Here is a 22,100-nt window from a genome sequence, read left to right as displayed (position 1 = left end):
AGAGGCACACAGTCTGTGGTAGGGAGTAGCTATCTGTTCATCAAACCTATTTCTCCTCTCTTTCCAGGCACATGGCTAGACCCTGTCTCTCAGTTTCCCAAGACCCTTCCATGCACCAATTGTGTGTTTATTCCTTTTTGAAGGTGACCTTGAAAGCCATGTGGTGAAGGCCATGGAGCCACAAGGAAGCAACCTGGGCTCCTGAAGCACCTTTGGGAGTCGATTGGCCCACCACTCAGAGATACTGGTTTTGAATTTCACGTGCAATGAAATTGTTAGGCCTCTGAGATTTGGGGTTTATATGTAACTATAGCTATAAAAATTACCTTTACTAATACACAATTACATCTGTAAGCTTGTGGCCAGTGCAAATCAAAGCAGAAAAACTTTTTATCCATTGAAGAATTGACAGAATTTTCCTTTTTGGCCGTAACAGTACTGTAGCTAATCCCATTTCCCTAAGGCTCAGCAAGCTCAGAGCCAACTTTACAGCCTCAGTTAGTAACCCTGTAGGATCCTAGAGACAATACAGCAACCCTTCACCTAGAGTACATTTTCTAGGGTCACATTTCCTTTTTATTATTTTATTTCCTATTTAAAGTATATTTAAAGGATTTGGCAAGCAGCTCAAATTCACTGTGTAAGGGCACAAATTTAAGTAAATACCCCAACATACAATCCTCAATGTTTTGAGACGCAGTGGAAAGAAACCACGTACTGGAAAAAACTTGAATTCAGGAGTTTTGTTTCCTGTCCAGTCTCTGCCATTCTTGGAGGTGTGACTCGAAACAAGTTACTAATATCTCTGAGCCTCAGTGTCCAGAATTACAAAATGAAGAACAAGGGGAAATTGAGACCTTTTCTAGCCCTCAAATACCATTATTTATGATCAGGCACACGTCTTGAATCTCATGTGCATCTGGAACACTGGAACATTCACAGCTCGAAAGCAGCTCTTACCTACAGGTTGGGTCACTTCAGATGACTGATGATGATGGTAGAGTTTAGAAGTTAAAAGCATGAACACTGACATCAGACAGACTCAAGTTCAAGTCTTAGCAGTATCAAGACGACATGATGACACCCTGTGTTTCAATTTCCTTATTATAAAAAACCTGGCGTAGTGACTGAATGTAGAGGCATTGACATGGTGGCTGGCATAAAGTAAGGGTTCAAAATGTTACCTAGGATAGTAATCATAATGATGACAGCATATTCAGAGGGAAAAGTAAAATTGTTTTTACAAAAATGCCTCTCAAGCAGAAAGATGAAAACTTTGGAACTCTAAGAAATCCTGGGCATTCAAAAATAAAGTTTGAAAGAACGGGGAAATGAAGGGAAAGCTCCTTCTTTTAAGTGAACGTCAGAGATGGCGTGTGGAAGGAACGACAGAATTACAAAATGATGATTAGTGTAAGAAATTAATTCGGGCAACTGTTATAATTATCAGGGAACCAGATATGCACAGTCTCACCCTACATATTACTTGTTAATTACAAAAGGAAAAATGTAATTTTACAACAGACATCTGACAATGGTCACTTCGGCCACGTGATCATACAGTGGGACAGCCTGATGTTAAGTACCTCCTGATGGGGCACAATAAATACACAAAACACCCATGCATGCTGAAGAATGGTGAGATGGAGTCTAATGATGAGGAAACAATCAAACATATCTAGAATGTGGGATATCCTCTAGGAGTTTTCAAGAAAACTCAGTATCATGAAAAACCAACAAGGTAGAGAAACCGTTTTAGATTTAAAAAAGCTAAAGAGGCCGTAGTGGGGTGAATCGTGGCCCCCAAAAGGTACGTCTACATCTTAATCCCTGAATCTGTGAATGTGGCCTTGTTTGAAGAAGGTTCTTTGCAGAGACTGGAGTGATAAGCCAAGGGACGCCCGGTGCCACTAGAAACACTATAGACAAGGGACTGAGTTCCCCTACTGCCTCTGGAGAGAGAATGGTCCTGTGAATGTCTGGTCTCCAGAACTGTGAGAGAATAAGTTTATGCTGTTTTTCTAAAAGAAAAATTTTTTTAATGTTTATTTATTTTTGAGAGAGAGAGACAGAGCGTGAGCAGGGGAGGGGCAGAGAGAGAGAGAGAGACAGACACAGAATCTGAAGCAGGTTGCAGGCTCTGAGCCATCAGCACAGAGCCTGACGTGGGGCTCAAACCCATGAACTGCGAGATCATGACCTGAGCCAAAGTTGGACACTTAACCAACGAGCCACCCAGGCGCCCCAGTTTCTGTTGCTTTAAGCCCCCCACCCCAGTATGTGGTAATTTATTATGGCAGCCATAGCAAAATAAAAGAGAAACCTATAATACCAAATATGATAAGTGAACTGTGACTAGAGCTGGTATTGAAAACAAAAACAACCTCCCCCCCCACAGCCACAAGACACATTATGGGGACAGCAGAAGAAAATTTCAATTTTCTGATATTTTGGTGATATTGAAAAATTCTAGGGGCGCCTGGGTGGCTCAGTTGGTTAAGCGTCCAACTTCGGCTCAGGTCATGATCTCATGGTTTGTGGGTTCAAGATCATGCTGACAGCTCAGAGCCTGGAGCCTGCTTCGAATTCGGTGTCTCCTTCTCTCTCAAAAATAAAATAAATGTTAAGAAAAATTAAAAAAGAAAAAAGAAAATTTCTAATTTCTGTTGGGTATAGTACGGTATTACCATTATGTAGGAGAACGTCCCTATTCTTACGAGCTGCATGCAGAAATACTAAGGCTTATATGCGCAGATGTGGAAAATGTTAAAGTATTTAAAAAATTTGACTAGAAAAGAAGCCAAGAGAGTGGTTCAGGAAAGAACCAAAAAGGGAGACAGAAGAAGGTGCACCTCCTTGTTCCGTGAGGAGTACAGAGGAGCTGCTCTAAAGCCTCTCCTTGGCTCAGTCTCTAGGTGGGGCGCCATGCCCAGGACGGTTCCTCTGGGCTCTGGGAATCCTGTAAACTCTGTTGGCTTCTAACAGCTCCCGTCAGTCCACTTGTCCTCTGACTTCTAATTTGCAGGCATCTGCGAAATCACATGACCGAACTTAGTCAATGCAAATCCAAAACTGGAGTGTATGGGAAGGAGGCTTGGGAGTAACTAGATCTTAAGTTACATCAACCAGTAGCTGCCTGCGTCAGAAAAAAACAAAAAATCTACACCTTGAGTTGGATTTTCGCTTTCTGGCTGGCAGAGAAGTACCACTCTGTGGTACACGGAGCTTGGACCCAGACAGAGCTAATCTCTGCACCTACTTGCTGTGGGACCCTTGGCAACTCCCTTGACCCTTTTAAACAGTAATTTCCTCAGCGCATTATAAAAGGAGGTGAATGCCACACGCCTCACAGGAGTATGAAGAGTAAATAAGACGAGGGAAGAAAAGCACCAAGGCAAGGTGCCCGGTTGCCGTAAGAGCCAGCAGCTATGGGAGCTTCTGGGTGGGGAATATAAGGAAAGGCTCCCACTTGGTTTCTAGTCTAGTTTTCATCAGTGGGTGATCAAGGTCAAGTAGCTCAGCAGCTGCACTTGATTTGAGATCCATATCACTAGCTCGAGTACCACTCCTAGAATGAAATGTGATTGACAAGATTTATTCAAGGGAAGAGTTTCCCTGATAAGATGTGAATTTCATAAGGGCCCTTTGTCATGAGTCATTACCTCTGTAAACAGAAACAATGGTCAAGAGAGGATGTCCTGGGTATAACCTGTCTTGGCAGTTCTAGGGTATGTGTGATTAGGTCAACAACCCTCAAAATAATATTGCTAAAAAACAGCAGCCACCGAGGAACTGTGCCCAGAGAAGAGGTAAAGTTTAGGAAACCGTGCCTCTTTTTTAAATTTTGTGTTTTTTTTGTTTGTTTTTTTTTTGAGAGAGAGGGACACAGAGAGAGCAAGCGAGTGAGCATGTGTGCATGAGTGAGGGGGTGAGGGGCAGAGAGACAGAGCGAGAAGGCTAGATATCACAACTGTGAGATCATGACCTGAGCTGAAATCAAGAGTCAGATGCTTCAACAACAGAGCCACTCAGGCAACCCTACTTTTTCTTTTTCTTTTCTTCTTCTTCTTTTTTTAAAGATTTTAAGTAATCTCTATACCCAATGTGGGGCTTGAACTCACATCCCCAAGATCAAGAGTCACATGCTCTCCCAACTGAGCCAGCCAGGCACCCCAGCAAGCTGTTCCTCTTATCCCAGGCTAGCACTGCTTGTGAACCTCTGCTAAAGCAGGAAATGTGAAGACACCCTTCATGTTGCTGCTGGGCCAGAGACCTGGTCTCAAATTAATTATACAAGCAGCCTGAAGTTACATGATATGACCCAGCTGTGGCAAAGGCCTCTGGGGAGTTGGAAAATAGCAGTTGTTTCATTTCTTTAAAAAAAACATCTGTCCTTTCAACCATCCCCATAAGGCAGTTTTGGTTTTAAAATTACTCTTCATTCAAAAATATGGCTTAGTATTGAAAATACATGAGATAAGGTATGCTTAGAAGGCACTCAACATAGGCTCCTGTCCCCTGCAACTTTTTATTTTAGTTTTTATGAAGATGTTTTAAATGTGTGTGTGTATGTGTACGTTATGGTGTTATCCATGTTATATGATGAGCAAATGGAAACTCAGAGAGAAGTAATTTGCTTGAGGTCACACAGTAAAGAGGCAGAGCTGGCTATGAACCCAAAGAGCTCTCTTTACTAGCCCCCTGCCACTTCTCAATGTGTCCCTGCAGACTTCTTGACTGGAAAGTTCTAATTCAAGTTTCACTCCTACAATGAAAAAGCTGAAGAAGACCTGCCAAGTGTTTACACTGAGTGGCTACTCTTACAGGAGTATGAAAAGGAGAACAGGGCAGGAAGCCAAGGAAGGAAAATGGGCACATAACTTATTTAAACATCGTGAACTGTGGCCAACACAATTACGTGGAAACCTAGCAAACTAATCTCAAGCTAATCCTGATCATTCGTGTGGTAACCCTGAGTTAGGATATCTGTACCTGAAATCCAGCCGTGGAACAAACAAAAGGAATCATTTATCTTAGAGGAATAGGAAATTCTTAACCTTTATTTTGGACTGCAGACACGTTCCCTCCCCGCTTGAGAATTTAGTGAAACGTTCAGACTCTTGACCCATAAAAACACACCAATCTAAAACACAGTATTTTATATTGTGCTGGGGTTTCCTGAAGACTATCCTATGATTCCAGGTTAAGCACAGTTTAGAGCATTTAAAGATTTAAAAGAATGAATTGGCTTTCTTTGGGTATTTAAAAAGGCTCAAAGCATTTGGAAGGACCATATGACACAGGTCAAAAGACCTCAGGGGCCGTGACTTCTTAGAAGACCTTTCAAATATATTGACATTTTTTGTCTGAACCTCACAAGTAATTCTGAAAGGCATCCAGGAAGCACTCTCACTTGGGAGGTGAGGAAAATGAGTTTGAGGGACTCGGCAGTGACACTAGTGCTGGGCACGGACCCTAGGATTTATGCCCACTGACCCGGGCCCGTGGCTTTGGGAGCCACTTACACAACGGCAACTCTAAATTTTTATCTGAAGGCTGTCCTATGCTCTAGAATCATCTATTTTACAGTATCTCCACTGGACTTACTTAATATGTCTAAAATACGAATCCATGTATGTAAGCATTATCCCTGATTCCTCTTAAATGAAACTCCTACATCCATTCTGTCTGCAGGGCTGGTTGGGCTCAGCTTCCCTAACAAAGTCTATCTGCTTCCATTTTTGCCCCCTGCCCCCCATCCCACAGTCTACCAGTAACAGAGGAGACAGAGAGTTCTATTCATTTAAGTCACTCCTTTGCTCAAACTCTCCCAAGACTTCTAATCACCAGAATAACAACCGGGCCCTACATAATCTGCCCAAGCTTAATTTGCAGACATCACCTCATGTAACTCTCCCCTGGGATCTCTAAGTACTAGACACACTACCTTTATGCTGTTCCTGAGACTTCCCTGCCTCAGGGCCTTTGTGCTTGCTGTTCACTCTGTGCCTACCATGTTCTTTGCTCTTCCCCTGGGATCTCTAAGTTCTAGACACCCTGTTTTTATGTTGTTCCTGAAACTGACTGAGCTCATTCCTGCCTCAGGGCCTTTGCACTTGCTGTTCACATTGGGCCTACCATGTATTTCCCCAGATTCTCAAGTAGCCTGTTCCCTACCGTGGTCACATTTTGTTTGTTTTGATCACATCTTTTCAGAGCCTTTTCCTAACTTTCCTGACTTTCTATCCCTCTACTATGTTTTATTTTTCTTAGTATTTAATAGTCCCTGAAATTAGATTATATATTTACTTGTTTGCTTATTGATCTCCCCAGCCAGAATGTACGCAGCTCCATCAAGGCAGCTCTGTGTTTGTCTCATTCACCTCTGTCTTCCTGGTACCTAACAAGACCTGACCCACAGAAGAGTCTCCGTAATGATCTGTTGAATAAAGTGCTCATCTGGTCCAAAAGCCTTACTTTAAGATAAGAAGATGCAGTTTCTAAGGGCTTGGGCTCCAGAAAAAGCCCAGCTCCGTAAGTAACTGGTCCTGGAAACTATTAGGGGCAAATGACCCATTCTCTCACAACTGCAGTCTCTCTATCGGAAAAATTAGAATAATAAGAGTATCCTTTGCTGCTTTAGGGATTAAATGAGATAATGAATTTTAAAATGTTTGACACATAGTAGATGCTCAACAAATGGTAGCTGTGATTATTCTTCTAATTCTGTGATTATTCTCATTTGCTAGATGTGACAGTGGAGGCCTAGAGGATGAGGGACTCCCCAAATCATAGGAGTGAGTGGCTAATGAGAGGAGGGGGCAGAGCTGTAAAACTCTCTTCTCAGATTACAGAGTGGTGAGAGAAAAAAACCTGAACACTTTGGCCTCCAGGCTTCTATCCTGGGCTTGCCCCTTAGACTTCCTTTCCACTCTTCCTAGACAAACCCTCCACTTCAATCCAAATATTCTTACCTAAGCCAGAAGGAAAGCATCATCTTAGAAAAAAATGAGCAACAGTACATATAACCAATTCAGTTTTCACCCCGGGATCTGCTGCGAACCTTGGTTCTCGCACCTACCGAGTCAAGAATTACTTACGTAAATCTGTCCCATACTTCAGTCCCACTTTGGGAACCCAGCCCTTGCTTCGGAAGTAATGGTATGCCATGTACGTAGTCCTGAATGTGGGCTGAACTATAGGGAAAGCTTTCCAGAGCTTCAGGATTGTTAAAGGCTCCTAATGTTAAAAAAAAAAAAAAAAAAAAAAAAAAAAGAAAAAAAGAGGGGCATGATTATGTATGTGTTCACTCATCATTCAACCAGTGAACGGACATCTACACTAAGTGCGGAGCGGAAGCAGTGAACATGGTGCCCACAACAGAGGGACTTAACAGAAGATCTAGGCCCATGCTGTCCAGTATGGCAGCATCAGATATAGGCCCGAAGGGAGATGTGCCTCAAGGGGAAAATACACATTGAATTTCAAAGACTTGGTAGGAAAACAAGAAAGTAAACTATCTCAGTAAGTTTGGAAATGTTGAGTTAAACAAATCTTGCAAATAATATAAATTAGTTTCACCTTTTTTTCTCTTACCTCCCCCACCCACCCTTATTTTTATGAGACAGAGAAAACATGTGCATATGTGAGCTGGCAGAGGGGCAGAGGCAGGGGAAGGGGGAGGGGGAGGGGGAGGGGGAGGGGGAGGGGGAGGGGGAAGGAGAGGGAGAGAGAGAGAGAGAGAAAGGGAAGGGGGAGAAAGGGAGAGACAGAAAATCTCGAGCAGGCTCTATGCTCAGAGTGGTTCCATGCTTGATCCCATGACCCAGAGATCATGACCTGAGCAGAAACCAAGAGTTGGATGCTCAACCGACTTATCCACCCAGGCGCCCCTTTTTTTCTAGCAGCTACTAGAAAATTTTAAAAAGGACCCACATGGCTCCCAGCTGAGGCTTGTGTTTACTTCTGTCAGAGAGCACTGGTTTGGAGGACCTGGGAAAGGCTGCCCTGAGACAGCAACATCTGAGATGAGGAGGAAGTAGCCAAATGGAAGGGGATGGTGGGAAAATTGGGGGAGGTGGGGTGGCTGTGGAAGAACACTCTGGGCAGAAGGACGAGTGCGTGCCGCGAGCTCGAGTGTGACAAGTCCACCAAAGCCACAAGGCAGCAGGTTCCAAACATTTCACAGACCCAAGAGAGTAGCTACTGTATGTCAGGCCACATTCAGAAAAGCCAAAATGTAATTTTGTAAAAGCTTAAAAAAAAAAAGACGCTTCATTTAGTCCTTGAAACTGGAGGGTGTGTTATCTCATGGCACAAATGAGCAATCCAACAGCTTCAAAGGGCATTTTGTTCCTAATGGAGGATGTGAAGAGACCGAGAATGGCTTGGTTCAGAGAACATTCAATTTTTTGGATGGTTTAGGGCTCAGTCAATGAGACTTGCTCAGTTTGTCTCAGCCTAAGATTTAAAATCCATAAATATGAGCTACAGGTTTTTTTCCTTTCCTTATTCTTTTTTTTTTTGCAGTTGTTCCTAAGATAGAAAATCCATACATATGTGGCCTTTATTTTTTATTTTATGTATTTACTTTTGAGAGAGAGAGAGAACGCAAATGAGCAAAGGGCAGAGAGAGAGAATCCTAGGAGGGGAAGAGGGAGGGGGAGGGGGAGGGAGAAAGAGAGGGAGAGAGAGAGAAAGAGAAGCAGGGCTCACCTGAAGCAGTGCTCATGTTTTACCCAAAGCAGGGCTGATGTTCACCAGAAGCGGGGCATGAGCTCACCCAATGTGGGACTCAAACTCATGAACCATGAGATCATGACCTGAGCCAAAGTCAGATGCTTGACAACTGAACCACCCAGGCACCCCTATGCGTGGCCTTTCAGTCCTAACGCAAGGAAACAGCTGGCCCTCCTCTAACAAGAAACAGTCTTTCAGGGAAGGTTGAACTTTTGATATGGATAGCCCATCAAGTTTCAGAGGCTGAGGATTCTATGTAGCAGTGGAATGTTCTGACAGATTTTGGCTAAGGCCCAGGAGAGGAGGCAAAGGTGGGCTAAGAATGGCCACCACCTGAGAAAATGAATCACCCATCAGCAGACATCTGTTTCCAAACCACTGGAACAGTCGTGAAAATAATTTATATAACCAGAATTTGAAGAATGATAAAATTATGCACTCCCAGGTACAGAACAAAATATACTGTCTCTATTATTCTGCTTACCTTTCTCTTTTTAATTTTAATTTCATTTGAATTATTTTGAATAGGTATTATATTCACATGCATAGAAGTGTCCAGTGAAGTCTCCCCTTCTATCTGTGCGCCCAGCCTCCAATGCCTCCACCAGAAGGTAAGCCGTGGTACCAGCTTCTTGTGGGACTTTCTAAGGGCAGCAGGCTACAGTATAGAATCACGGCTTTGGGAATACCTTGACATAGCTTCAATTATTAGTTCTAACCAGACTAGCTGTGTGACCTTGGGTGAGTTACTTACTTCCTTTGAGCTTCAGTTACCTTATCTGTAGAATTCTTACCAGGCAGAGGCAAGGATTAGGTACTGCAGGTAAGGTACTCAACACACAGCTTTTACCGAAGTAAGTGCTAAACACGGACAGTTTCAACTTTTGTTGCTAATTTTTAGTACTTTTCTGACACAGATTTCCTGATCATTATTTAAGATATTGATCTTCTCCTAGTCTCTGGGAATGAAATCGAATCTAAAAGAGTCAAAGCTGGCTTTTGCCTTAATAGTCCCAATTCAGGACCCAAAGCCCAAATGTAGAAAAAAAATCTGATCCAATTTTACTGGGTGAAAGTAGGCACGTTTGTATTACAGCAATGTGAAAATTACTACAAGCTGCTTTCAACACGAGGAAAAAATATTTTTTTAAATTTTTTAATGTTTATTTTTGAGAGAGAGAGAAAGAGCGAGCAAGCAGGAGAGGGGCAGAGAGAGAGGAAGACACAGAATCTGAAGCAGGCTCCAGGCTCTGACCTGTCAGCACAGAGCCCACACAGGGCTCAAACCCATGAACTGTGAGATCATGAACTGAGCCAAAGTTGGACGCCCAACCAGTTGAGCCACTGAGGCGCCAGGAAAATTTTAAATGGACTGTATCTAAATAAGACATCTTACCTTCTCATAGTAGATGCTTAGACATCCTAGAGCATAGACCAGGAAAAAGGCCTAAAAACAGAGCAAGCAGAAAACGCTCATTAGAAACTGTCCCACATTCTTGAGAAGTTATTTTACAGACTGATTTCTCTTTGCCTCAAGTACAAACTAACATCCTTAAATCATCTTCAAAATGGTGACATTTTTTAACATAAATGATTCATGCAAATTTAAAGGATTTAAAAAACATCTAAGAAAATATAAAAGTCACAAATTGGTTAAAAATCAATTAAAAAGGCATTTGTATGATATTTCCCATGTATTTTTCCCCTTAAAAATCACATAGCTAAACTGGAAAATGATGTAAATAGCTGTAACAACAGCAACTTTTGCTCATTAGATTTTCCTCTGTAAAATTAAATAACCATATTAAACTGAGAAAAAAATTTACAGAAAGAAATATATGGAAATTTGTGAAAAGTAGGCAGTGCAGATTTGGCTTGCATAACAAAACATGAGTTTTTTAGTCACCCATGCAGTAAAGTGATTTCCTATTAAGTAATCCCTATCTTTCCATAAACTTCATTATATGGTAACTTTTTCCCCCCCAAATGCTTGTTTATTTTTGAGAAAGGGGGGGGGGAAAGCATGAGTGGGGGAAGGGCAGAGAGAGAGAGGACAGAGGATCTGAAGCAGGCTCTTTTGCTGGCAGCAGAACCTGATGGGAAGCTCGAACTCATGAACCGAGAGATCAGGACCTGAGCTGGTCGGATGCTTAACTGACTAAGCCACCCAGGCACTCCCATTATATAGTAACATGTTTTACTTGTATGACGAGGCAGGAGGGAAAGCAAGGAAAGTCAGCTCTAGTTGAGTAAAATCATACTTGGAAATAAAAATAGTTTTTTAAAAAAGTTTTATCTTTTTGAGTAACCTTACACTGAACATGGGGTTTAAACTCCCAACCCTGACTACTGACTGAGCCAGCCAGGTGCTGCAAAAGTGATAAAAGTTAAGACAATGCCAAACATGGATACCACCAAATAGACCCTGTTTTTCACTCTACTTGTAGAGGAGAAAAGGATTCATGTTCACACCTGAACAGACTTACGCAAAATTGCTGTGTACTAGTGGCTAAATGGTGGCTATTAGTAAAACCGGGTTACTTTCTGTATAAATATAAGGATGGGAGATTCATTTACAACCAAACGACAAACATTATGCTGCTGCTGCCACCTGGCACAGATGAGGAGGGCCCTCTTATGGAGTGTGGCAACCGAGATGCAGTCCCCAGCCAGAAAGGAGTGGCGGGTTTTTATCAAGAAAGGATGCTGTATTTTGTCAAATGCTTTCTCTGCATCTATTGTGAGGATCACGTGCTGAATCAGAAAAATATGCAGCCAAGAATTCTTTATAGCAAGGCTGTCATTTAAAATAGAAGGAAAGGGGCACCTGGGTGGCTCAGTCAGTTAAGCGTCCGACTTCGGCTCAGGTCATGATCTTGCAGTCCGTGGGTTTGAGCCCCGCGTCGGGCTCTGTGCTGACAGCTCAGAGCCTGGAGCCTGTTTCAGATTCTGTGTCTCCCTGTTTCTCTGACCCTCCCCTGTTCAAGTTTCTCTCTGTCTCAAAAATAAATAAAATGTTTAAAATTTTTTTTTTTAAATAGAAGAAAAGATAAAGAAATTCCCAAACAAAAACTAAAGGAGTTCGTGACCACTAAATCAGCCCTGCAAGAAATTTTAAGGGGGACTCTTTGAGTGGAGAAAAAACAAAACAAAAAGACCAAAAGCAACAAAGACTAGAAAGGACCAGAGAACATCACCAGAAACACCAATTCTACAGGCAACACAATTCAATAATCACTTGAAATGTAAATGGACTAAATGCTCCAATCAAAACACACAGGGTATCAGAATGGATCAAAAAACACAAGACTCATCTATATGCTGGCTACCACAGACTCATTTTAGACCTAAAGACACCTGCAGATTGAGAATAAGGGGATGGAGAACCATGTATCATGCTACTGGATGGCAAAAGAAAGCCAGAATAGCCATATTTATATCAGACCAACTAGATTTTAAAACAAAGGCTGTAACAAGAGATGAAGAAGGACATTGTATCATAATGAAGGGGTCTATCCACCAAGAAGACCTAACAATTCCAAATATTTATGCCCCCAACTTGAAAGCACCCAAATATATAAATCAATTAATCACAAACATAAAGAACTCATTGGTAAATAATACCATAATAGTAGGGAACTTTAACACCCTATGTACAACAATGGACAGATCATCTAAGCAGAAAATCAAAAGGAGACAATGGCTTTGAATGGCACACTGGACCGAATGGATGTAACAGACATATTCAGAACATTTCACCCTGAAGCAGCAGAATACACATTCTTCTCAAGTACACATGGTACATTCTCCAGAATGGATCACATACTGGGTCACAAATCAGCCCTCAACAAGTAAAAAAGATCAATATCCTATCATGCATATTTTTAGACCACAACGCTATAAAAGTTGAAATCAACCACAAGACAAAATTTGGAAAGACCACGAATACTTGGGAGACTAAAGAACATCCTACTAAAGAATGAATGGGTTAACTAAGAAATTAAAGAAATTAAAAAGTACATGGAAGCCAATTAAAATGAAAACGTGACAGTCCAAAACCTCTGGGATGCAGCAAAGGCAGTCATAAGAGGGAAATTTATAGTAATCCAGGCCTTCCCAAAGAAGGAAGAAATGTCTTAGATATACAACCTAACCTTACTCCTAAAGGAGCTGGAAAAAGACAGCAAATAAAGCCCAAAACAAGCAGAAAAAGGGAAATCATAAAGATTAGAGCAGAAATCAGTGATATTGAAATAAAAAAAAAAACAGAACAGAGCAATGAAACCAGGATCTGGTTCTTCAAAAGAATTAACAAAATTGACAAGCATCTAGCCAGATTTATCAAAAAGAAAAGGACCCAAATAAATAAAATAATGAATGAAAGAGATCACAACCAACACTGCAGAAATAAAAACAATAGGAGAATATTATGAGCAATTATATCCCAACAAATTGGGCAATCTGGAAGAAACAGACAAATTCCTAGAAAGATATAAACTACCAAAACTGACACAGGAAGAAATAGAAAATTTGAAATGACCCATAACCAGTAAGGAAATTGAATCAGTAATCAAAAATCTTCCAACAAACAAGAGTCCAGGGCCAGATGGCTTTCCAGGGAAATTCTACCAAACAATTAAAGAAGAGTTAATACCTATTTTTTTGAAGCTGTTCCAAAAAACAAAAACGGAAGGAAAACTTCCAAACTTATTCTATGAGGCCAGCATTACCTTGATTCCAAAATCAGACAAAGACCCCACTGAAAAGAACTACAGACCAATTTCTCTGATGAATATGGATGCAAAAATTCTCAACAAGATACTAGCAAAGTGAAGCCAACAATGCATTAAAAGAATTATTCACCATGATCAATTGGGATTGATGGGCTGTATGGTTGATTCAATATCCACAATTCAATCAATGTGATACATCACATTAGTTAAAAAAAAAAAAAAGATAAGAACCACATGATCCTCTCAATAGATGCAGAGAAAGCATTTGACAAAATACAGCATCCTTTCTTGATTAAAAAAAACTCAAGAAAGGAGGGATAGAAGGAACATACCTCAAAATCATAAAGGCCACCTACGAAAGACCCACAGCTAATATCATCTTCAAATGGGGAAACTGAGAGCTTTCCCCCTAAGGTCAGGAACATGCCAGAGATGTTCACTTTCTCCATTGTTGTTCAACATAGTGTTTGAAGTCCTAGCCTCAGCAATCAGACAACAAAAACAAAAAGCAAGCAAATCAGCAAGGAAGACGTTAAACTTTCACACTTCATAGATGATATGATGCTCTTTTGGAAAACCGAAAGACTCCACCAAAAAACTGCTAAAACTGATACATGTATTCAGCAAAGTTGAAAATCAATGTACAGAAATCAGTTGCATTTATAGACGCCAATAATGAAGCAGTAGAAACAGAAATCAAGGAACTGATCCCATTTACAATGGCACTGAAAACCAAAAAATACCTGGGAATAAACCTAACCAAAGAGGTAAAAGATCTGCATGCTGAAAACTACAGGAATCTTATGAAAGAAACTGAAGACACAAGGACATGGAAAAACATTCCATGATCATGGACTGGAAGAACAAATATTGTTAAAATGTTGATACTACCCAAAGGAATCTACACATTCAATGCAATCCCTATCAAAATAATACCAGCATTCTTTACAGAGCTAGAACAAACAATTCTAAAATTTGCATGGAACCAGAAAAGACCTGGAATAGCCAAAGTAATGTTGAAAAAGAAAATCAAAGCTGGAAGCATCACAATTCCAGACTTCAAGCTGTATTACAAGGCTGTAATTATCAAGACAGTGTGGTACTGGCACAAAAACAGACACATAGATCAATGCAACAAAATAGAGAACTCAGAAATGGACTCACAAATGTATGGCCAACTACTCTTCGACAAAGCAGGAAAAGAGTATCCAATGGAATAAAGACAGTCTCTTCAGCAAATGGTGCTGGGAAAACTGGACAGTGACATGCAGAAATATGAACCTGGACCACTTTCTTACACCATACACAAAAATAAACTCAAAATGGGGGCGCCTGAGTGGCTTGGCTGGTTAAGTGTCCAACTTCAGCTCAGGTCATGAGCTGATGGTTTGGTGAGTCTGTGCCCCATGCTGGGCTCTCCGCTGACAGCTCAGAGTCTGGAGCCTGCTTCGGATTCTGTGTCTCCCTCTGTCTCTTCCCTCCCCTGCTCACACTCTGTCTCTCTCTCAAAAAATGAGTAAATATTGGAGTGCCTGGGTGGCTCAGTCAGTTAAGTGTCTGACTTTGGCTCAGGTCATGGTCTTGTGGTTCGTGGGTTCAAGTCCCGCGTTGGGCTCTGTGCTGACAGCTCAGAGCCTGGAGCCTGCTTCAGATTCTGCATCTCCTTCTCTCTGCCCCTCCTCCACTCGCACGCTGTTTCTCTCTCTCTCAAAAGTAAATAAACATTAAAAAAATTTTTTTTAATGAATAAACATTAAAAATAAAATAAAATAAAAAAACTCAAAATGGATGAAAGACCTAAATATAACAAAGGAAACCATCTAAATCCCAGGGAACACAGGCAGCAACCTCTTTGACCTCGGCCACAGCAACTTCTTACTTAACATGTCTCCCAAGGCAAGGGAAACAAAAGCAAAAGTGAACTATCAGGACCTTATCAAGATAAAAAGCTTCTGCATAGCAAAGGAAACAATCAACAAAACTAAAAGGCAACTGATGGAATGGGAGAAGATACTTGCAAATGACATATCACATAAAGGGTTAGTATCCAAAATCTATAAAGGACTTATCCAACTCAACACCCAAAAAACAAATGATCCAGTGAAGAAATGGGCAAAAGACATGAGCAGACACTTTTCCAAAGAAGACATCCAGATGGCCAACTGACACATGAAAAGATGCTCAACGTCGCTCCTCATCAGGGAAATACAAATCAAAACCACACTCAGATACCACCTCATGCCAGTCAGAGTGGCTAAAATGAACAAATCAGGAGACTATAGATGCTGGTGAGGATGTGGAGAAACGGGAACCCTCTTGCACTGTTGGTGGGAATGCAAACTGGTGCAGCTGCTCTGGAAGACAGTGTGGAGGTTCCTCAAAAAATTAAAAATAGATGTACCCTATGACCCAGCAATAGTACTGCTAGGAATTGACCCAAGGGATACAGGAGTGCTGATGCAAAGGGGCACTTGTACCCCAATGTTTACAGCAGCACTTTCAACAATAGCCAAATTATGGAAAGAGCCTAAATGTCCATCAACTGATGAATGGATAAAGAAATTGTGGTTTATATACACAATGGAATACTACTTGGCAATGAGAAAGAATGAAATATGGCCTTTTGTAGGAACGTGGATGGAACTGGAGAGTGTTATGCTAAATGAAGTAAGTCATACAGAGAAAGACAGATACTGTATGTTTTCACTCTTATGTGGGTCCTGAGAAACTTAACAGAAGCCCATGGGGGAGGGGAAGAAAAAAAAAAAGAGGTTAGAGAGGGAGGGAGCCAAAACATAAGAGACTCTTAAAAACTGGGAACAAACTGAGGGCTGATGGAGGGTGGGAGGGAGGGGAGGGTGGATGATGGGCATTGAGGAGGGCACCTGTTGGGATGAGCACTGGGTGTTGTATGGAAATCAATTTGAGAATAAATTTCATATTAAAAAAATAAATACAATGATTATTATTGGACTCAAAAAAAAGATTTAATGAGATTAAATCTTATAAAAATTAAAAAAATTTTTTTTTCAACATTTATTTATTTTTGGGAGAGAGAGAGACAGAGCATGAACGGGGGAGGGGCAGAGAGAGAGGGAGACACAGAATCGGAAACAGGCTCCAGGCTCTGAGCCATCAGCCCAGAGCCCGACGCGGGGCTCGAACTCACGGACCGCGAGATCGTGACCTGGCTGAAGTCGGATGCTTAACCGACTGCGCCACCCAGGCGCCCCTAAATCTTATAAAAATTTTAAAGGCTACACAAAGCACCTACCTGCTCAATTCATTTTAGTTTTCCCTCCTTTTTAAGGAACGATTTAGATATTACAGCCTGGAAAATTTCAATCCTCTGTTTGCTAAGCAAGAGACTCCTTCCTGTTATGTGTTAGAATTTAAGTTCCTTAGAAACTTTCCATTATCAGTCAACAAGTGTTTCTCTAAGAACTGATGAAACCAATGCCTCATTAATATTTACTGGCCTAAAATAAACGGCTTTTATGAATGTACACAAACTGCTCTTAGGTACTTATTACAGATGGAGTGGATCTTAATTCAGTTGAGTTGGCTTTACTTGGAATTAAATCATCAGCAGACTGGGGAAGTCAGGGGAGGGAGCGAGTATGTCCCTTGAGATCTCATTAGTAAGTTTTTACTATCAGAGCAAAATGGAGGGGAGAGTTTAATGAGGATTTAATGTCACATCACTAAACCTAGTTAGAGCCCAAAGCATTATAACAAAAACAGTTCTCAGTAACAGATCTCTAAGAGACAGATCTTTAAGTCAGCTGTGGTATTACCATTCTCAATCCCTAAAAAGAACTCCTCTGAATCACCACAGAAGGGCTGCCTGTGTTCCTGAGGACATTTATGGAAACACATTAAACTGCAGAGTGGTGCACCAAACATGGGTGATTCATTCATAGGAAATCTGCCAAAACAGAACTGAGAAGCAGAGCTAGGTCTCACTGCACGCTCCCTGAAAACTGTAACACCCCTCTGGAATGTCCTCTGGAACCAAGCAGCTTCCAAGAACACAGAGCAACCTCACCTACCGCCCAACACTCTTGCTTTTCTTCAGGGAGTGTTTGGGGGACAGCAGCAGACAGCAGCCCCTTTTCTTGTAAAAAGCACCGAACGGAATACAAGTAGTCACCTACTGGGACAGTGAGCTGACACCTAACGCTGCTGCCTCCCAGGGCAGAGACACTGCCTGGCTCCTCCTGGCCTCAACTATCTGGCCCACCCTCCTATTGATGCTTGTTATGGTCCTCACCCTTCCCTGACACAGCTGTCTGTAGTGCCCTGGTGCCATCCGGTAGAGAGACAGACTCCTGGTAGATACTCATAGATGTGCCCTCCACAGTCTAGCCATCCTGTATTGCCATCCAGGACTGAGTTGCAAGAAAGAGCCCAGGCTGTCCAGTGTCCAAATGGCAATCCCCCATTTATCCTTTAACCTCCACGGATACCACCGACCTTGTAAAGTCTTCCCAGCTATAATTAGTAATCATAATTATTAAGCATCCTGGGTAAAGGATACTAGAGGAGCAACACTGGCACCATCCACAGACTGCACTGAATGTAATTATTTCTGGGCTACCTTTAGAACCAGAGTCATAGTCTGTTTATTTCTGTATTGTTACTACTAAGCTCAGTGCCTGGCACACAGGAAGTACCCAGTGAAAATTTTTGCAAAATTGACTGCAAAAGATTCCAACTAGCTTTTATAAGTAATTTAATTATAATTTACAAGTAATTTAATAACTTAATAATGATAATGACAAGAATAGCATGCGGTAACACTTACTGAGCATTTTACTATATATCAGGCACTGTGCTGAACCCATCACAAGCAGTAGTTAATTCCCAGAACATCTTATGAATGAGATGCTATATAGCCCTCATTTTACAGAGAAGAAATCAAGGACCAGAGGGCTCAAGCCCTTAGAGAATGGTATCCACAGTGCTGTCCAGAACTTTCTGTGATGACGATGTTCTACACCTGTGCTATCCAATACAGTTGCTACATCCACAAGCAGCTGCTGAGTGTTTGAAATGTAGCTGGCGCAACTGAGAAACAGAATTCTGCATTTTGCTCCATTTTAATTAGTTTAATAGAATAGTCACATGTGCCTAGTGGCTATTGTCTTTGACAACAGACTAAGCTATCTCATGTAAAATGAGATGAAGTAAATAATTCCAAACATCCTTTCCTGGTCCATAAGGCTGTACCTTTGGCTTCACTGTGTGGAAGGAAGTACAGACAAGGAAATCAAGAGAATATGGAGACACAATCATTTCTCTGTGGACATGTCTATGAAGTTACCAATGTGGATGCATTCAACACACATTTCCTGAGAATGGTGCTAGACACTGCTGAGGCTACCCAAGACAGGCAGGAGTGCTCTTGGGGAAGAGGCACATGGGTGCGAGGAACGGGTGCTATCTTCCAGGGCAGAAAGGACGCTTCTGTGAACAGTATAAACATAAGCAAACAAAGAGAGACTGAACAACAGGTGAACACAGCATAGATGAACTTTAAATCAGAGGAAAAATTTATGATGCACTTAAAAAAATTTTTTTTAATGTTTATTTTTGAGAGAGAGCAAAACAGAGTGTGAGCAGGGGAGGGCAGAGAGAGAGTGAGGGAGACCCAGAATCCGAAGCAGGCTCCAGGCTCTGAGCTGTCATCACAGAGCCTGACACAGGGCTTGAACTCACAGACTGCTAGATCATGACCTGAGCTGAAGTTGGACGCTTGACTGACTGAGCCACCCAGGTGCCCTGGATGCAAGTTTTAGTGAGTCACTTTTAAGCCAACTTTTGGGAATGCAGCTATTGCATTAAGAGAACATGTATTAGTAATCCTACAGAAGGAGATATCTAGAATCCATTTATGTAATTAGCAGTCATTACATGACTTAGAACATGAATCATAGCTTATTAAAAGCTGGCGAAACTCCACAAATATACTGAAAACCACTGAACTGTACACTCTATCTATCTATCTATCTAGAACATGGAGGAAGGGAGAGAGAATCCCAAGCAGGCTTGTTAGTGATGTCAGCGCAGAGCCCGATGTGGGGGCTTGATCCCACAAACTGCAAGACCATGACCTGAATCAAGATCAAGAGTCAGGGGCTTAGCCAACTGAGCTACCCAGGCACCCCTGAACTGTACGCTTTAAATGGGTGAATGGTATGGTATATAAACAGTATCTCATGATACAGGGAAGTCCCCCACCCCCAAAATCTTAGACTTGATGAAAGGAAGGCTAAGGAGTGAAACTTAGGCAGGCCTACTTTGGAAGCTGACTATGGTCATTTCAAGACCGATTTATAACATTCAGTTACTGAATACTCACTTGCTGAATTACAGACAGAATTGCATTTATAGGTGGGCTGCATTTACAGGTTGCCCAGGCCCTGAGACCAACAGCTGAAAAAATAACATGCAGGAAACATACCTCTTCTAGGCTAAGTTGCAAATACTCCAAGATCCGATATGGATTTCTTCTGCATATTAATCTCTTTTTTGGTGCCAACTGAAGACAGAAGAAAGAAAATACATAGAGAACAAATGGAAGGACTACATGTTACATAGAGCAGATTGTATTTTAAAACAAACATGCTTCTTATAAATTTCCGAATTCACATTTATTGGCTTAATACTGTTAAAAATATAGATTTTTATTATTATTATGTAGAAAAATAAGTTTTAGGTTTTCTACGACTAACATTTTCATTTATTTCTTTTTTCCCCAAGAATTTTTCCCGCAATTGTGATCCTTTTGTTGGTCTGTTTTATGTCCTTCTTTTCACCGACCTGTACCTCACAAGTGTGTGCCTAGGTTCTTAATTAGACTTCACAATCTCATTCTGAAGCATACATAGCACTTCTTCAAATGGTGTTTCACGTACTACTTAGCCATTAGATTTTCTCATTTTTAGCTATTATAGACCATTTCAGGGCACCTGTCTCTGACTGTGCATCCATCATTGAAGTGGTTCTGGGTCTGCTTCCCAGTGCTTCTCCTATGCTGGCTGACTTCCATACCCGAGACCCTCTGCTACAGCCAGACTCAAGACTACATGTACTTACCACAACACTTCTTTTTATCCCACCCAAGGGAAAGAATATTATTGCAGCTGCTTTAATTTATGCATTAAAAAAAAATAAGTTATTCACAGACTTGGAAGTTTTAGTAGAAACAGCTCTCGTAACTACTGAGCCACCAGGGCTGGGATGCAGTGCCTGCGGATTCCAAGTGTCTCACCACCTCTCACATGCCCTGAGTACTTAATATGGGCCTGCTACCAGTTCCGAGTAAGGGACACCCTGGTCATCCCACATCTGCTATGGGCCAGACATAGATGGTTCTGGAGGAAGTGAACGATTTTCTTATTGAACAATGCAGGGCTGAGGGTGCTGACGTCCTGTAATAGAAAAGCTGTGTATCACTTTTGACTCCCCCAAAACCTAACTACTAATAACCTACTGTTGAATGGAAACCTTACCAATAACATCCACAGCTCATTAAGGCATATTTAAATATTATATGCTGTATCCGTACAATAAAGTAAGCTAGAGAAAATAAAATGTTATTAAGAAAATCATATACAAAATACACTTATTGTACTGTATATAAAAAAAAATCCATGTATAAGTGGATCCATACAGTTTGAACCCATGTTGTCAAAGGCCAGTTATACTCACTTCCTCACGTGGGGCACATTCTTTCTCGCTCACATGATACACATCTTCCTCTACCAGCACATACTCATCACTGGGCCCTCTCTCTCTGGCACAGATGAGATCCACTTGGGGACTCCTGTCCCCAGGCTGAGTGTCACGCCGGGGGAGAATATCTTTGCTGCAATGAACGTGGGGTGGGGAGCAGTGCTGCAGTGTGGCAACCTCTACCAAGTGTTCATCCAAGCCATCTGGAGTCAGTGGGTCAGGCTCTGAGCTCTCTTGTAGGTGGTCTGATTGCTCGTTAGGACCCTCCAGGTCTAGTGACTTTTCCGAGCCCCCATTCATCACAGAAAGTTCCTCTCTATCTGCAATACCTTCCATTTTGGGAATGGTTTCAGAATTCAGCTCATCATGCCATTGAAATTCTTCATTCCTTTTTATACCAGGATGCTCGAGTGGTTTTGTGTAATCCTTGAGGATTCTGTGCACTGTACTCTCATCCTGCCCCTGTCTTTGCATGAGCTTTGTGGCCCATTCTATACTACGCTGATACCTGCAAAAGGGAAATAACGTCAGTAACACTTGAATTTTTTTTTTTTTTAATTTATTGTCAAGTTGGCTAATCTACAGTATATACAATGTGCACTTGGTTTTGGGGGTAGATTCTCATGATTCATTGTTTAAATACAACACCCAGTGCTCATCCCAACAAATGCCCTCCTCAATGCCCATCTCCCATTTTCCCCTCTCCCCTGCACCCACCCCACTCATCAACCCTCAGTTTGTCCTCTGTATTTAAGAGTCTCTTATGGTTTGCCTCCTTCCCTCTCTCTTTCAAACAATTTTTTCCCCTTCCTTTCCTTCATGGTACTCTCTTAAGTGTCTTAAGTTCCACATATGAAGTAATACTTGAATTTCAATATTCAAAAGACA

General features: G+C 41.5%; 1 protein-coding gene across 2 annotated transcripts in view; it reads right to left on the bottom strand.

Annotated features, from left to right (window-relative positions):
* Nucleotides 1-22,100, bottom strand: part of TSEN2 (tRNA splicing endonuclease subunit 2) — a 49,970-nt gene that overhangs the window by 5,496 nt on the left and 22,374 nt on the right. The window contains exons 5-9 of one of the 2 annotated variants that reach the window (XR_003967038.1): nucleotides 21,189-21,720; nucleotides 19,939-20,016; nucleotides 10,136-10,186; nucleotides 7,101-7,239; nucleotides 2,853-3,029 (exon numbers count right to left, since the gene is read on the bottom strand). Coding sequence is in view for 1 of the 2 variants with exons in the window: in XM_030307431.2 (XP_030163291.1) it covers nucleotides 7,101-7,239; nucleotides 10,136-10,186; nucleotides 19,939-20,016; nucleotides 21,189-21,720 (800 nt within the window). In the remaining variant the exon portion in view is untranslated. The remainder of the gene's footprint in view (nucleotides 1-2,852; nucleotides 3,030-7,100; nucleotides 7,240-10,135; nucleotides 10,187-19,938; nucleotides 20,017-21,188; nucleotides 21,721-22,100) is intronic. The other variant, XM_030307431.2, reaches the window with a different exon arrangement.

The sequence above is a fragment of the Lynx canadensis genome, chromosome A2 (genome assembly GCF_007474595.2).
Source record: "Lynx canadensis isolate LIC74 chromosome A2, mLynCan4.pri.v2, whole genome shotgun sequence".
Taxonomy (NCBI): Eukaryota; Metazoa; Chordata; class Mammalia; order Carnivora; family Felidae; genus Lynx; species Lynx canadensis.
The sequence above is the reverse complement of the archived record's forward strand: the minus strand, read 5'-3'. Positions and strand labels throughout refer to the sequence as shown.